The sequence below is a fragment of the Nicotiana sylvestris genome, chromosome 7, assembly GCF_000393655.2.
Source record: "Nicotiana sylvestris chromosome 7, ASM39365v2, whole genome shotgun sequence".
Classification (NCBI taxonomy): Eukaryota; Viridiplantae; Streptophyta; class Magnoliopsida; order Solanales; family Solanaceae; genus Nicotiana; species Nicotiana sylvestris.
Window position 1 is genome coordinate 120,080,276 of NC_091063.1, and position 15,896 is coordinate 120,096,171.

Here is a 15,896-nt window from a genome sequence, read left to right on the forward strand (position 1 = left end):
TTATCTGTTAAAGCCCTAATCGCTAACAAGTTTGTATTGATGAAATTATAGTCGAGGCAGGTAGTTAGTTTTATTGGCATTCTGGAAACTCACTCCTACAACACCCGGTCCAAAAACAAGCTGAACATGGCCAACCAGGAACTTGAGGCAAGTATTGTCGATCCGTCAAAAGAGGTAGAAGAAATGGAGGTTAATCTGAAAGATGAGTTGTATAAGCTAAAACAGCAAATGACTGAAATGTACCAAGCATAGGCAAAAGGGCACCCACCGCCAGTTTACCCCGCCAACCCTGCTTTAATCCCACCATTGGCTCAGACCCAGGAACCTCCCACTGTGAACTTATCTCTGGCCTTTCCCCTCTACCAAAAATGCTACGGCCCCACTTCCCATACATCCTAAGCTCCACCACCCAAACAAATCACGTACCCTCCTCCACCAGTCACTCCTGTTTTTGTGGCACCCCCACCTACTGCATTACACCGATCCTCTGGTAAGCCTCTGTTCTAGACTCACGACAACCAGTATTACCCCCCGGATCCCACTTTCAAGGTTCCAGAACCCTATTCCTACACCCCTCATTTTGACCTCCCTGCGGAAAACGAAAAACCATCTAAAAATTCCGAACAGGAGGAGATGTTCTGGAAAGTTAAAAGCCTGGAACAGTCATTCAGAGACATGGGGGGGTTGGGAGGTCAAGTAAGTGTGGCCTACAAAGACCTATGTCTATTTCCAGATGTGCAATTGTCGGCAGGGTTTAAGATGCCCAAGTTTGATTTGTATGATGGGCACAGTGATCCAGTGGCGTATTTGAGAGGTTTTTGTAGCAAAATGAGGGGAGTTGGCGGGAAAGATGAGTTGCTAATGGTATATTTCAGTCAAAGTCTGAGTGGTTTGGTGTTGGAGTGGTGCACTCGGCAGGATCACGGAAGATGGTACACATGGGATGATCTAGCCCAGGCATTTGCTTGTCACTTCCAGTACAATCTCGAGATTATTCCAGATCGTCTGTCTTTGACAAAACTTTAGAAAAACATAATGAGAGTTTCAGAGAATATGGTTTTCGTTGGAGAGAGCAGGCAGCGAGGGTTGACCCTCCGATGAAAGAAAGTGAAATGGTGGATTATTTTCTGCAGGCTTTAGAACCTACTTATTACGGACATCTGGTATCGGCTATAAGCAAGTCCTTCAATGAAGTAGTAAAAATGGGCGGTATGGTAGAAGAAGGGCTCAAGACAAACAAAATCATGAGCTATTCGGCGATCAGGGCAACCACCCAGGCCATTCAAAGTGGAACTGGGGGAGCAATTGTAAAGAAGAAGAAAGAGGATGTCGCAACGATCGAGTCAGGAGCTTGGTTCAAATCCAGGGGCCCATCACATTACTATAACCAGCCTCGACCCCACCACCAAACCTACCCCCTTACCCTATATAATCCACCCCAATACTACTACCCATAACCAGACCCCATTTTTCTGTCCACCACGCCCAAGCATACAACCAACATCCGGCCCACGCACAATGGCATGCGCCAATCCCACAAAATACATACCCAGCTCCATAAAATGCTTATCCACCCCAAGAGCCTACCAAAACCCTCTTGGATCAGGTTTCCGGCCCAACCAAACATTTAAGAATGAGAGATTGCAGAAGAAGAAAACCTTCACTCCATTGGGAGAATCCTATACCAGTTTGTTCCACATGTTGCGACAATTGGGTATGCTGAGTCCGATCGAGCCAAAACTGCCAAATCCTCCCCCGAGGAATCTTGATCACTCTGTGAGTTGCGAATATTATTCCGGTGCTCCGGGTCACGACACAAAGAAATGCTGGCAATTAAAAACAACTATTCAAGAGCTCATTGATACTAATCGGATTGAGGTTCAAGCTCCGGGGTGCCCAATATCAACCAGAATCCGTTGTCGGCCCATCATAAGACAAATATGATCGCGATAGTGCATAGGGGAGGGGAGCCTAAGAAGCCTTCATAAACCGTCATGATGATTTGGTCCAGTGAAGTTAGGCCGGTTAAAGAGCCAACAAGTGAGAAGTCAGTGATTAGGTTGAGTGGGGCAAACAGTGAACCATCTGCAGTAGTCAAGAAGGGGACCCCAAGTGATGTGGCAGTAAAACAAGAAAGAGCAAAAGTGGTTATGCCAAGAGTGGCGAACAAGCGTGTTGTAATTGTGGAGGGTTCCCGCACAGATCCTATCATTATCAAGCTGATAACTCAATTACCGATAGTTAACAGCAAGGCGGTCCCATGGAATTATGAACGAGTGACGGTGACTTATAAGGGGAAAGAGGTTAAAGAAGAAGTTTGTGAGACCCATGGTTTGACTCGATCGGGGAGATGCTTTGCCCCCGAAGAGTTGAGAAAAGCTAAGATTTCCAAAGATAACCCAGTGTTGGTGAAGAAAGCTGTGACCGAGGAAGAAGCAGAGGAATTCTTGAGAAAGATGAAAGTGTAGGACTATTCCATTGTGGAGCAGTTGAGGAAGACGCCGGCTCAGATTTCACTATTGTCATTATTGATCCATTGAGACGAGCACTGTCGGTCCTTGATGAAGATCCTGAATGAGGCCCACGTTCCTGATAAAATCTCGGTAAACCACCTGGAAAAGATAGCTAACAAGATATTTGAGGTAAACAGAGTCACTTTTTCTGATGATGAGTTGCCCGTGGAGGGTACTGAGCACAATAAAGCCCTCTATCTTACGGTGAAATGCGAAGATTCTGTGGTTACTCGGGTACTGGTTGACAATGGTTCTAGTGCAAACATTTGCCCTCTCTCCACACTGAACAAGTTAAAGGCGGATGATGGAAGCTGGAGAGGGTTCTAGCAAGGCGGATGTGCAATTTGTTGGGCCCAGTGCAAAGATTAACAATTGGGAAGCTACTCCTCTCCCCACCAGGAAGGAATTTTGGTAGTTTGATTTGATTTTCTTTCAGTTTATCTGGATTATTCAAGGGTTGTAATTCAGATTCTATGTTTCGCCCATTTGGATGTATAAACCTTGTTATCTTTAATTTCAACGAAATGCAATTTTCCTTTTTTTCTTCCTTCTTGATAGTTTTATTTTTGTTTTTCTTTTCTTCCTTGTATAGTTCTTTTTATGCTGGTTTCAATGGCATGACATGCATGAGGAATCTCCGACCCAGTCTTAAAAACCAATCTAATTCTGAAATAGTAATTCAAGAAATAGAGTGTGATGATGAATCGGAATATGATGAGGATGAGGCCTTTGAAGAGATTAGTAAAGAACTAAGCCATTTTGAAGAAAAACCCATGCCTAATCTGAGTGATACAGAAGAAATCAATTTAGGGGACCCAGATAATATCATAGAAACTAAGATAAGTGTCCATCTTGAACCTCAACTCAGGGAGGAGATAATTAAAGCATTGCTTGAGTACAAAGACGTCTTTACATGGTCATATGACGACATGCCGGGTTTAAGCACTGACTTGGTGGTTCACAAATTGCCCACTGACCCGGTATTCCCTCCTGTCAAGTAGAAGCTAAGGAAATTTAAAACTGATATGAGTGTGAAGATAAAAGAAGAGGTCACCAAGCAGTTCAATGCAAAAGTCATTCGGGTCACTCGGTATCCCACTTGGTTTTGCCAATATAGTACCTGTGCCAAAGAAGGATGGCAAGACCAGGGTGTGTGTTGATTACCGTGATCTCAACAAGGCGAGCCCCAAGGACAACTTTCCACTGCCAAATATCCACATTCTGATTGACAATTGCGCCAAACATGAGATTGGGTCCTTTGTGGATTGCTATGCGAGCTATCATCAGATCCTAATGGATGAGGAAGATGCAGAGAAGATAGCATTCATCATGCCATGGGGAACATACTGCTACAGAGTCATGCCTTTCAGTTTGAAAAATGCTGGGGCAACTTACATGAGGGCAATGACAACCATATTCCACGACATGATACACAAGGAGATCGAGATTTATGTGGATGATGTGATAATAAAGTCTAGAAAGCAGTCTGACCATGTCAGGGATTTGAGAAAGTTCTTCCAAAGGCTTCACAAGTACAATCTTAAGCTCAATCCTGCAAAATGGGCATTCTGTGTGCCGTCTGGAAAATTGTTGGGGGTTCATAGTCTGCCGTCAAGGTATTGAACTGGACCCGTCAAAGATCAAAGCTATCCAAGAACTTCCACCCCCACGGAACAAAACTGAGGTGATGAGTTTATTGGGGAGGTTGAATTACATCAGCAGGTTTATTGCTCAGCTTACGACAACTTGTGAGCCTATCTTCAAACTGTTGAAGAAGGATGTTGCGGTCAGATGGACAGATGAGTGTCAAGAAGCATTTGATAAGATAAAGGAGTACTTGTCAAACCCACCCGTGTTGGTGCCACCAGAACCGGGGAGACCTTTGATTCTGTATTTGACGGTTTTGGACAATTCGTTTGGTTGTGTGCTAGGTCAGCATGACATCACCGCCAGGAGGGAGCAGGCCATCTATTATCTCAGCAAGAAGTTCACATCTTATGAGGTTAAGTACACTCCCCTGGAAAGGACATGTTGCGCCCTAACTTGGGTAGCATAGAAGCTGAAGCATTATTTGTCATCTTACACTACTTACCCCATCTCTCGTTTAGATTCGCTAAAGTATATCTTTCAAAAGCCTATGCCTACAGGGAGGCTCGCAAAGTGGCAGATCTTCTTCACAGAATTTGATATCGTCTATGTGACTCGGACTGCAATGAAAGCCCAGGCATTGGCCGACCATTTGGTTGAGAACCTAGTGGATGAAGAATATGAGCCTTTGAAGACTTACTTCCCTGATGAAGAGGTAATGCACATTGATGAGTTGGAACAAGTTGGAGAGCCAGGTTGGAAACTTTTCTTTGATGGAGCTGCTAACATGAAGGGCGTTGGGATAGGAGCTGTACTTATTTCTAAAACAGGACATCACTATCCGGTTATGGCTCAGCTTCGTTTCTACTGTACTAACAACATGGCTGAGTACGAGGCATGCATTTTGGGCTTAAGGTTAGCTGCAGACATGGGTGTCTAGGAAGTTTGGTCTTGGGGGACTCGGACCTTCTGGTGCACCAGATTCAAGGGGAATGGGAAACACGAGATTTGAAACTCATACCGTACCGGCAAAGTTTGCATAATCTTTGTCAATTGTTTCGATCAGTAGAGTTCAGGCATATTCTAAGGATCCATAACGAAGTTGTTGATGCTTTGGCTACCTTGGCATCAATGTTACATCATCCGGATAAGGCTTATGTTGACCCGTTGCATATTCAGGTCCATGATTAGCATGCTTACTGTAATGTGGTGGAAGAAGAACTTGATGGTGAGCCTTGATTTCATGATATCAAGGAATATATCAGGATAGGGGTGTATCCAGTACAAGCCATATGTGATCAAAAGAGAACAATTCGCCATTTGGCAAGTGGATTTTTCTTTAGTGGAGGAGTGTTGTACAAAAGAACCCCAGATTTGGGATTGTTAAGATGCATAGATGCTAGACAGGTCATAGCTATCATGACCGAAGTACATTTTGGAGTCTGCGGACCACACATGAGTGGGTACGTGCTGGTAAAGAAGATTCTCCGAGCAGGTTATTATTGGCTCATTATGGAGCGAGATTGTATCAGTTTTGTGCGCAAGTGTCATCAGTGCCAGGTGCATGGAGATTTGATTCATTCCCCACCATCGGAATTGCACACAATGTCTGCACCATGGCCTTTTGTTGCGTGGGGCATGGATGTCATTGGACCAATCGAGCTAGCAACATCAAATGGGCACAGGTTCATTCTAGTGGCCATCGACTATTTCACCAAGTGGGTAGAGGCTAAAATGTTCAAGTCTATAACCAAGAAACCAGTGGTCGATTTTGTGCACTCAAATATCATTTGCCGGTTCGGGATCCCAAAGGTAATCATCACAGATAATGGTGCTAATCTCAACAGTCATTTGATGAAAGATGTATGTCAACAGTTTAAGATTACGCATCACAATTCCACCCCATATCGCCCCAAGGCGAATGGAGCAGTCGAGACAGCCAACAAGAATATAAAGAAGATACTTCGGAAAATGGTGGAGGGTTCTAGACCGTGGCATGAAAAGTTGCCTTTTGCATTGTTGGATTATCGCACTACTCTTCGCACTTTAGTAGGGACGATGCCTTATTTGTTAGTATATGGCACTGAAGCAATAATACCTGCGGAAGTTGAAATCTCGTCCCTTCGGATTGTCGCTGAGGTCGGAATTGATGGTGATGAATGGGTCAAAACCCGTATGGAGCAACTGAGTTTGATTGATGAGAAAATATTAGCGGCAGTGTGTCATGGCTAGTTGCATCAATAGAGAATGTCAAGAGCATATAATAAGAAGGTGCGTCCACGGAAGTTTGAAGTGGGACAGTTAGTATTGAAATGTATCCTTCCTCATCAGGCTGAAGCAAAAGGCAAGTTCGCCCCAAATTGGCAGGGCCGTTCATCGTAGCTAGAGAGTTGTCCAATGGTGCTTTGTATTTAACAGATATAGAAGGCAAATGCGTAGAAATGGCCATCAATTCTGATGCGGTCATAAGATATTATGTATGATCTCTTTGTTTAAATTGTGTTTGTTTGTACTTGGCATGTTTTGAAGAGTGGAATGACGAAGGCATTTTTGTTTTGCTATCTAAATACTTTATCCTTTGTTACCCTTTTGAGCCTTATTTATTTTCTTTCATATCCCTCTTTCGGAATCAGTAGCAAAGATCAGAAACGCAAGCGTGAAAGATAAATAAAGGAAAAGAGAGAAAAGAGAAGAATGAAAAGAGAAAGAAAAGAAGAAAGAAAAAAAAGAAAAAAAAAGAGGAAAAAAAAAGAAAGAAAAGAAAAACAAGAAGAAAAGAAGATAACAAAACAACAAGAAGAGAAAAAGAAAGCAAAAAGAGAAAGAAAAGAAAGAGAAATCACAACAGCAAAGCAACGTCTATGACATGAACTACGTTCGACCTGATTCCTTTTAAGGATACGTAGGCAGCCTCACGGTTCGGTCCCATCAAAATGAAAATCCAAAAGTCCCCAAGCAAGAAACTGGGGCAGAAGTTGTGATTGTTGTAAGAAAATTCGATTCCGAAAGTTGTAATCTTGAACCCATTTGAATTGTTTTGAGTCTTTTGATACACTTTATTTCTAACCCTATTCAAAAGCCCACATTACGGTCCAAAGAAAGACCTTCCAATCAGTATTCGAGAGATGCAAAGTCAAGCGAGTAAATGAATCATATCAGGGGCAACACTCCGGTCCAAACAAGGAAAATGTTGAAAATGAGAGAGTCTTATTGGTGAAAACCCTCACGGGCACCATAAAGCGCGGGAGTTGAGAGAAATAAAAAATGAGAGCGTCTTATTGGTAAAAATCCTCACGGGCACCGTAAGGCGAAAGTGAGTTGAGAGATGAACAAATGAGAGAGGCTTGTTGGTGAAAACCCTTCAGGGCACCGCAGGCTGAACAAGGTCAAGATTTTGGCGAAGAAGTCAGGTTATGGAAACTTCGGGGCAACAAAGTATGACAACTGAAAGTTGATTGGTTGGAAAGATTGGGCCGATTAATCCGAAATGCATGTCATGGTCATTGGTGCCAGCTGCTCCACTCAGACAAGTCTCTTTTCTTTTTCCCCTTCAGATAGTCTTCCAGTTTTGGATTTTTCTTATTCTTAACTCTGAAAGTCATTGCATTTCATTTCTTTTGGGTTTATTTCTCTAAGATGTTCCCAATGTCAGTTCTGTTTAAGCAAATAAGAAGGAATTTCAAAGCTTACTCCCAACTTCCAAAGTTGCACAAGGCACAGGGCGGCCAAGGCATTGCTAGAGATAATATGATATGAAATGGGGTATAAAGGTTAGAGGAAGTTCCATCGGTGAAATGGTTTGGTAATTTCGTGGGAAATGCAGAGGTTCAAATAGATGGGCCAGAGATGTAACAAAACATTTTGGGTATAGAACACTCGAGTTATCCAATGTCATGGGGTTTGAAAGTCAGTCGGGAAGTCAAGCAGTTCTTGGCCAGTTCAGGAGAAGTCAGTCAAAACAAAGCACGACAGTGGGGAGGTCATTTTCAGCAAGAATGCCACAAACTAACCACCACATTTTAAACTGACAAGATCTTTCTTTGATTGAAACAGGGGTAGGAAATTTTGATTGTTTCGGAGAAACCTACCGTAAGGAAAGGCAAACACTAGACAGGTTTGACTGTAAATTTTTAGGACCCTCTTGAAAAATGGTACCTAGTTTAAAATTTAAAACAATCCTGAATAGCAAAATCTAGCATAAATGTATCCCAAAGGAATATAAGTTGGCTTAAAAGTTTGCATGTTTGAAATACAATCCAACTAGGAGTTGTCAGGACCCTCCTGAATAATGAGACCTAGCTTTAAGACTTCCATTAGATAACAAGATTTAGCGTAAGCTCTGCTGTAGGGTAGTGTAATTCAGCCGTAAAAATTGTCACCCTTAGGATAATACTTGATTTTTGACTTTCAGGATCCTCCTAGATAATGAGGTGTAGTTTTAAGACCCTCTTAGATAACAAGATTTAGCGGAAGTCACACCTTTAGAAGATATAACTTAGCTTTAAAAACTGTCATTTGTAACTAGGAGTTTCCAGGACCCTCCTGGATAATGGGATCTAGCTTTCAAATTCTTAAAATATTCGATAAACACTCACATATGTGCCCAGCTAGCAAACTGGGGCAGAAAATTTTCCTTGTTTTGTCTATTTTGTTGAAATCAGGAGCATGGGAATACAGTTAAAATTTTGGCAATCAGGTGCCCACCTAGGGAGCACAGGAATATAGTTCAAGTTTAGCAATCAGGCGTCCACCTGGAGAGCACGGGAATACAGTTCAAGTTCAGCAATCAGGCACCCACCTGGAGAGCACGGGAATATAGTTCAACTTCAGCAATCAGGCGCCTACCTGGAGAGCACGGGAATACAATTCAAGTTCAGCAATTAGGCACCCACCTGGAGAGCACGTGAATACATTTCAAGTTCAGCAGTTAGGAGCCCACCTGGAGAGCACGGGAATACGATTCAAGTTCAGCAGTAAGGTGCCCACTTGGAGAGCACGAGAATACAACTCAAGTTCAGCAATCAGGCGCCCATCTGGAGAGCACGGGAATACAGTTCAAGTTCAGCAGTCAGACGCCCACCTGGAAAGCACGGGAATACAGTTCAAAGTTCAGTAATAAGGCGTCCACCTAGAGAAAAGGGAAACATCTCAGATCACAATTCAAGTCGACAACAAGGGGACTTCACCAGCAGAATACAAGTCAACAAGACAACAAGAACCACAAGAGCAAGTTTGAAGATATAGATAGGATTTTTGTAATGCATAGATCATAGACTAGTCTAGTTTCTTTTATTTCGACATGGTGTAATAAGGGGTTCAGTAAGCAGTAGTAGCAACAACAACAACAATGAAATCACAGCTTCATGGTAGTCCCAGCTACCAAAACTTCCCGAACTACACTGACCTGATTTCTTTTTAGCCAAGGATATGTAGGCAACCTCGGAAGTAGGGTGCGGTCAAATATTTCAAAACTTGCTTTCTACGGAGTATTTTTTGAAAAGAGTTTGAAAATAAGAAATTAAAAAGGAAACTAAAAAGAGTTTGAAAACAAGAAATTAATTTGAAAAGGAGAAAATGAGAGGAAATAGATCAAAGTTTTTTTTAGGTTTTAATTGGATCTCCCCACCATGCCCAATTTATTTATTCCTCAAACCCGTTCAAATAGGTCCTCTTCACTCCAATACCCGGTCTAACCCCCCCCCCCAAATCTAAACGACATCGTTGCATGAAAGAAAGATCTGAGCCGTTGATATCTTTCAATCCAACGGATCAGAACTGGATGCCCTTAATTATATATATGTCCGAATGGTACCACCCCCCAGTCCATCCACCCCTCGTCTTTCTTCGTCTTAAACTCAAACCCTAGAGAATTCGCCATCCTAAAATTCCTAAGCCATCTCCGGCGGCGGCGTGGCCTAATCGACCCCAAATTCCTCCTCCACAACCCCCACACCCCATGGAATATGAATCCATAACCCCATATCCTCAAATCCCCACCAAATCGGGTAAGTTTCAGATCTAGAAGAAGAAGAAGAAGAAGAAGAAGAAGAAGAAGAAAAAGTAAAATCTCCCCAAGTCTTCGAGCCTTCAAGCGTGATTAAGGCTGAAATTGGCATTGCTCTTTGTTCTTGACGAGCGCATGCGATTGATGCCAATTGGGTCAAATCGAAGTCTTCCTGAAGGTTTGTCAAGCCCTATCCGTTTACCTATTTAGGTACTTCCGTTTCTTTTCTCATTTTTCTCCGTTCTGGTTTTGTTCTCGTCCCCGTCCCCTTCTATTTCTTCTATTTTCTTTCTTGTTTACTGCTTTAAAGTTGTTTTGTTTGCATGATTAGGATTAAATGTTTCTTCATGATTTTTCTGTTTGATTTTTATTTTTGGCTGGATTTATTTAGGGTTAGTCATTAATTTCGAATTAATGTTTATCTTATTAACGGTTTGTCAAAATTATTTTTCAGCTCCTTTCTTCTTTGTTCTTTTCCTTTAATTCACCCTTAGTGTAGTCTGGGTCAGAGTTTGAGCTTCAAATGCTCTATTGGTTGATTTAAGTTTTGGCTGTGGGTTTTGTTTTGGTCACCACTGACCCGTTTCAAGAAACCAGTCCATTTTGGTTTGGGTTTTGAGCAAACTTGACCCATGTGATTTTTTGAATGTAAATTGTAGAGGGTAGAGAGTTAATTTGGGTATTTCGAAACTCAGGGAATACTTTTCTGTTAGCATAGAAGCTTCTAAGGGATATGGTTTGGCTGGTTGGTTAAAGGGAGGGAATTGTCAGATATTTTAAGGGGTTAAAAGAGGTAAAATAACCATGAATTGGAAGAGTAAAAGAGAAAATAGTCATTTAGACTAGGGCTGCCTTAGGCTGCCTATATAAAGACTTCTTTGACTCATTTCAAAGGCAGCCATGGATACTCTGAAAATACCAAAAATTCTCGCATTGCTTTAGTTTAAAATTGATGAAAATATTCTAAAAAATACACCAGAATTCCTGCACTAGTGGACTATTTGTTTTCATTCTTGATCCTGCTTTCCAAAGAAAGGACCTACTTTGGAATTCCTGGGTTTGTTTGGTTTGCAAAAGCTAAAGCATGGTTTGACTTAAGAGCTATTGTATGATTCCCTTTGCCGCTGACCTACTGCTGCTGTTTCTTCCTAATTTTGGGCTTGATTTCTTTGTTACTTTGCTAAAACCAGGTATTTCTTGGATCTCATTAATGTGTGATCTAGGCATCGAATTAATTGGGCTCATCGCTAGCCCAAACCTTTTCTAGCGATTAAAGTATCTGATATTATCAAACATAGGCTCATAACTAGTAAGGGTAATTTGAATCTTAATTTAGATTAAGTTTCACGTCTTGGGCCTTTAATTAAATGTTGTCCTTTTCAAATAGAGTGAGGTGTGCCATATTAAGCAAAGCATATAATTTATGGTCCTCCAAAGTTTAGTTCAAATTCCTTTTAAAAAACTGGAATCGAGGTGTGCTGTGCCAAACAAAATCTCAAAACGCATGGCCCTCGTTTAATTAATACTTTAATCTTTAGAACTTGAGGCATGTCGTTTAACGAATTTTCCATGGCCCTCGCAAAGTTGCAAATGCGTAGTTGCTTTAGGCGCGTAATTTAAAATTACCTTCCTAAATTCGGGTGTGCATTTCATGTCACCCAAATCCAAATCTTAATAATGTTGAATAAAATGCGTTTAGGATTGTGGGTGCATTTCATGTGGCGCAATCCAAAGACATGTTTTAGACGACGTTAAATCTTCTTTAAAATAAACAAAAGCGGTTTTGAGGTAAAAATGCACCTGGGTTCAAAATGTTTTAAAATCAGATAATTATGCAAATAATAACAGTTGAGCGACCGTGCTAGAACCACGGAACTCGGGAATACCTAACACCTTCTCCCGAGTTAACAGAATTCCTTACCCGAATTTCTGCGTTTGCAGACTGTAATATAGAGTCAATCTTTTCCTCGACTCGGGATTTGAACCGGTGACCTGGGACACCATAAATTATCCCAAGTGGCGACTCTAAATTTTAATAAATAAATAATCCCGTTTCAATTGTCACTTAAATTAGAAAAACTCCCTTATACCCTTCCGGGTGTAGGTAAAAAGGAGGTATGACAGGAGGCTCCTCTATTGAGGGCTTAGTTGGATGAGTCTTCCGATTTTCAAGATTCAAAGATGGCTTACGGGGCTCATAAGTGTACGACCCCATGCCCTGCAATGCATTCACACACTCCACATAGCCTTATTTCTCCTCAACATCATTAAGATTGAGCAAAATAGCTTCCAAATTATCCTCAAAATTCATTGTGGCACTAACATCATGAACAATCAAGTCGGTGACCGAATCCACGAACGAACAAACTTCATTACTATTCGGTTGCCTCATAGATTTTCACACATGGAAGACGACCTTTTCTTCACCCACTCGGAAAGTGAGCTCACCAGCTTCCACATCAACAAGAGCCTTTCCCATAGGAAGGAAAGGTCTACCCAAAATAATCAGCACCTCATAGTCCACTTCACAATCAAGAATCACAAAGTCCGCCGGGAGGATGAACTTGTCAACTCGAACCAACACATCATCAATAATACCCAAAGGCCTCTTCATTGTTCGATCCGCCATTTGCAACCTCATGGATGTGGGTCTTGGTTGCCCAATTCCCAAAGTTTAAAAACACCTAGGGCATCAAGTTGATACTTCTCCAAGATCTCATAATGCTTTGGCAAAGTCGACACTCCCAATAGTTAAAGGGATTGTGAAAGCGCCTAGATCTTCCAACTTAGGAGCCATTGAGTGCACAATATCACTCACTTGATATGTCATCTTGATTGTCTCACAATTCATCGATCTCTTCTTGGTTACCAAGTCCTTCATGAATTTTGCATATCCCGGCATTTGTTCCAATGCCTCAACCAATGGAACATTAATCGGCAAACTCTTCATCATATCAATAAACTTTTTGAATTGGTTTTCACTATTTTTCTTTGCAAGCCTTTCAGGGTATGGAGGAGGAGGCCTTGGCGTTGGTACCTTAGCCTTTGGCACTATCGGTTCTGGCATGTCAATCACGTGTTCCCTAGGCGGGTTCACTTCTTCTTGTGTCTCCTCCACACTTTCATCAATATCAATTCTCACTTCTTCATTATCTTGAACCACATTGCTTGGGATTTCATTTTCTTGAACCACAACTTCTTCATCCACAATTCTTCTTTGATTTTAGGTGGTTGCATCTCCACCTTTTCTACTTCTAGTAGTCATGACCAAAGCATGTCCTGTATTATTCCCAACCTTCGGGTTCACCACCGTATCACTAGGTAGTTCCTCCTTAGGATGAGTGTTCAAAGCTTGTGATATTTGGCCTAATTGAACTTCCAAATTGTGGATTGAAGTATTGTGAGAGGCTAATTGAGCATCAGAGTCGGCATTCTTCTCCATCATCTATTTAAACATATTCTCAATTCTACCCATCTCATTGTTAGAAGAGCTTGGACCTTGAGGAGGATATGGGGTGGATTGCTCGATTGTTGGAACATCGGGGGCCTTTGAAAACCCGGCCCTCGGTTGTTGTTGTTGTTTTCCACCCTCCTTGATTATTGCCTTCCCAATTGCTTTGATTGTTTCCACCCCAATTGCTTTAATGATTACCTCCCCAATTGCCTTGGTTACCTTTATTATTCCAATTGATTTGATTACTGTTACCACCACTCCAATTTCCTTGGTGGCCTTGGTTGTTCCAATTTCCTTGCGACCGCCATTGTTGTTGATTTTGTCCTCGAGCATTGTTTCTTTGGCCTTGATAATTGCTGACATATTGAACTTCTTCTTCTTGCTCATTCAATGAATCACCTTGATCACAACCACTATTATCTTGCAAGAATTGTTCTGAACAGTTTTGCATTTGTTGACCTTGTTGTCGTCTCTTGTTCATCATCATATTTACACCTTCCATTGAATTTACTTGTTTCGGCCCTTAAACTTGTTGAAGCTTTGGTATATTGGTTCATTGTAGTTGTCAACTCGGCAATAGCTTGCCCATGATCATGTAGTTCCTTGTGTAGATGAATAACATTAGGGTCACCTTGCGGAACATTGTCTCTACTTTGCCATGCCGATGAGGTATTCGCCATCTCATCATGAATTTCACAAGCTTTAGCATAAGGCGTATTCATGAAGTTCCCACCGGTGAGTTGATTTACCATACATTGATTTGTTGTGTTGATCCCCCTGTAGAAGGCTTGTTGGATCCTGGCCTCGGTCATATCATTGTTCGGGAACTCTTTGACCATGGTACGATACCTTTCCAAAATCTCGTGCAATGGCTCATTGGGTTCTTGCTTGAATGCAAGAATCTCATCCCGAAGCATTGCCATATGTCTCGGAGAGAAGAATTTGGCAATGAATTTCTCCGCCAACTCATCCCAAGTATGGATGGAATGATTGGGCAATCTCTCTAACCAGTCCAATGACTTTCCCTATAGAGAAAAGGGAAATAACCTCAAACTCAGTGCTTTCTTAGAGACATTTGTTTGCTTGCTCTCCTAACAAGTATCGACAAAACCCTTGAGATGCTTGTAGGTATTTTGACTCGGAGCCCCGGTGAAGAATCCTCGTTGCTCAAGTAGTGTAGGCATCACGTTGGTGATTTGGAAGTTGCCCACCCTAATGCGGGGCGGGACTATAGCACTTGCATAACCCTCGTTCGATAACTGTCGGTGAGCTGCTCTTGGTGGAGGTGGGGGATGGACGGGAACATTATCTTATGACGTGCGGCCTCGTCTATTTGCTTGAGGTTCAAGAGGAACCTCATCCATTTGATCATAATCCACATCTTCCCCCATTGGCAAATTCCCAATGGGCTCGTTGTTGAGAGCCATTTTTGTACCTAAAATCAATTTAAAAAAAATTAGTGAATCGGAAGAAAAAGAAGACAAACCACACAAATATCTAGATATATAGCTAAATCTGTTTAACTACCCGGAAACGACGCCAAAATTGATGTCACCCAAACTCACACCACAAATATAGGTAGTGAGGTGGTCGAAGCAATAATAAAAACCCAATGCGAGTCGGGGCCGAATCCTCAGGGAGTTAGAATTGGGATTAGGTATATATTTAGTGCAATTATATGATGTGCCTCAAATTACACTTCCACATTTTTGTTTGTTGTTTTTACTTCTACTTCAAGCTATTGATTGCAAATATGAAACTAGGAGACAATATTTTTGGATTTGGTTGTTTTTCAAATGATAAAAGATCTAGGGTCATGACCTCCACCTAGATGGTTGCCTAACAGGTTGTAAACTCTAGGGAAAATTTGATTAGTCAGGGTTGTAATATAGCAATTACACGTAATTATCCACTCTATAACTTTCGGTAGTTTGAGTGATTTTGCCCAATTTGGCTTTCTCAAGCCCAAATGGGTATTGCACAAAACAAGTGATATATGCTCAAGTCGGGTCTTACTATCTCTAGATTTGATCCTTTAATTGGGACTATCAATTTCTTGAGTTCACCCCAATATCTTGTTAGCCATGTTTTCCTAGACTTAGTCTCTCTTTCTAAAGTAGAGACTAAGTCAAATAGGCATGAATAAATGTAGCAACCATTAATTCTTGAATTCAAGCATGAACAAAGCCAATTATCACTAAGCCAATCACAGACAAGACCTAAATCAAACACTCATTAAGTACCCACACTAGGGTTAGGCTACAACCCTAGCTAGAAATTTAGCTACTCATGAAAAATGAAGAAACTAAAGAAGAAATTAAGATAGAATGCATAATAA

General features: G+C 41.6%; 1 protein-coding gene across 1 annotated transcript; it reads right to left on the minus strand.

Moving 5' to 3' along the window:
- Positions 1 to 12,820: 12,820 nt before the first annotated feature.
- Positions 12,821 to 13,546, minus strand: LOC138873692 (uncharacterized). The gene is made up of 2 exons (XM_070152168.1): positions 13,348 to 13,546; positions 12,821 to 13,257 (listed from the first exon to the last, which is right to left on the minus strand). Exons 1-2 carry the CDS (start codon positions 13,544 to 13,546, stop codon positions 12,821 to 12,823), a joined length of 636 nt encoding a protein of 211 aa, XP_070008269.1.
- Between the last annotated feature and the right edge of the window lie 2,350 nt (positions 13,547 to 15,896).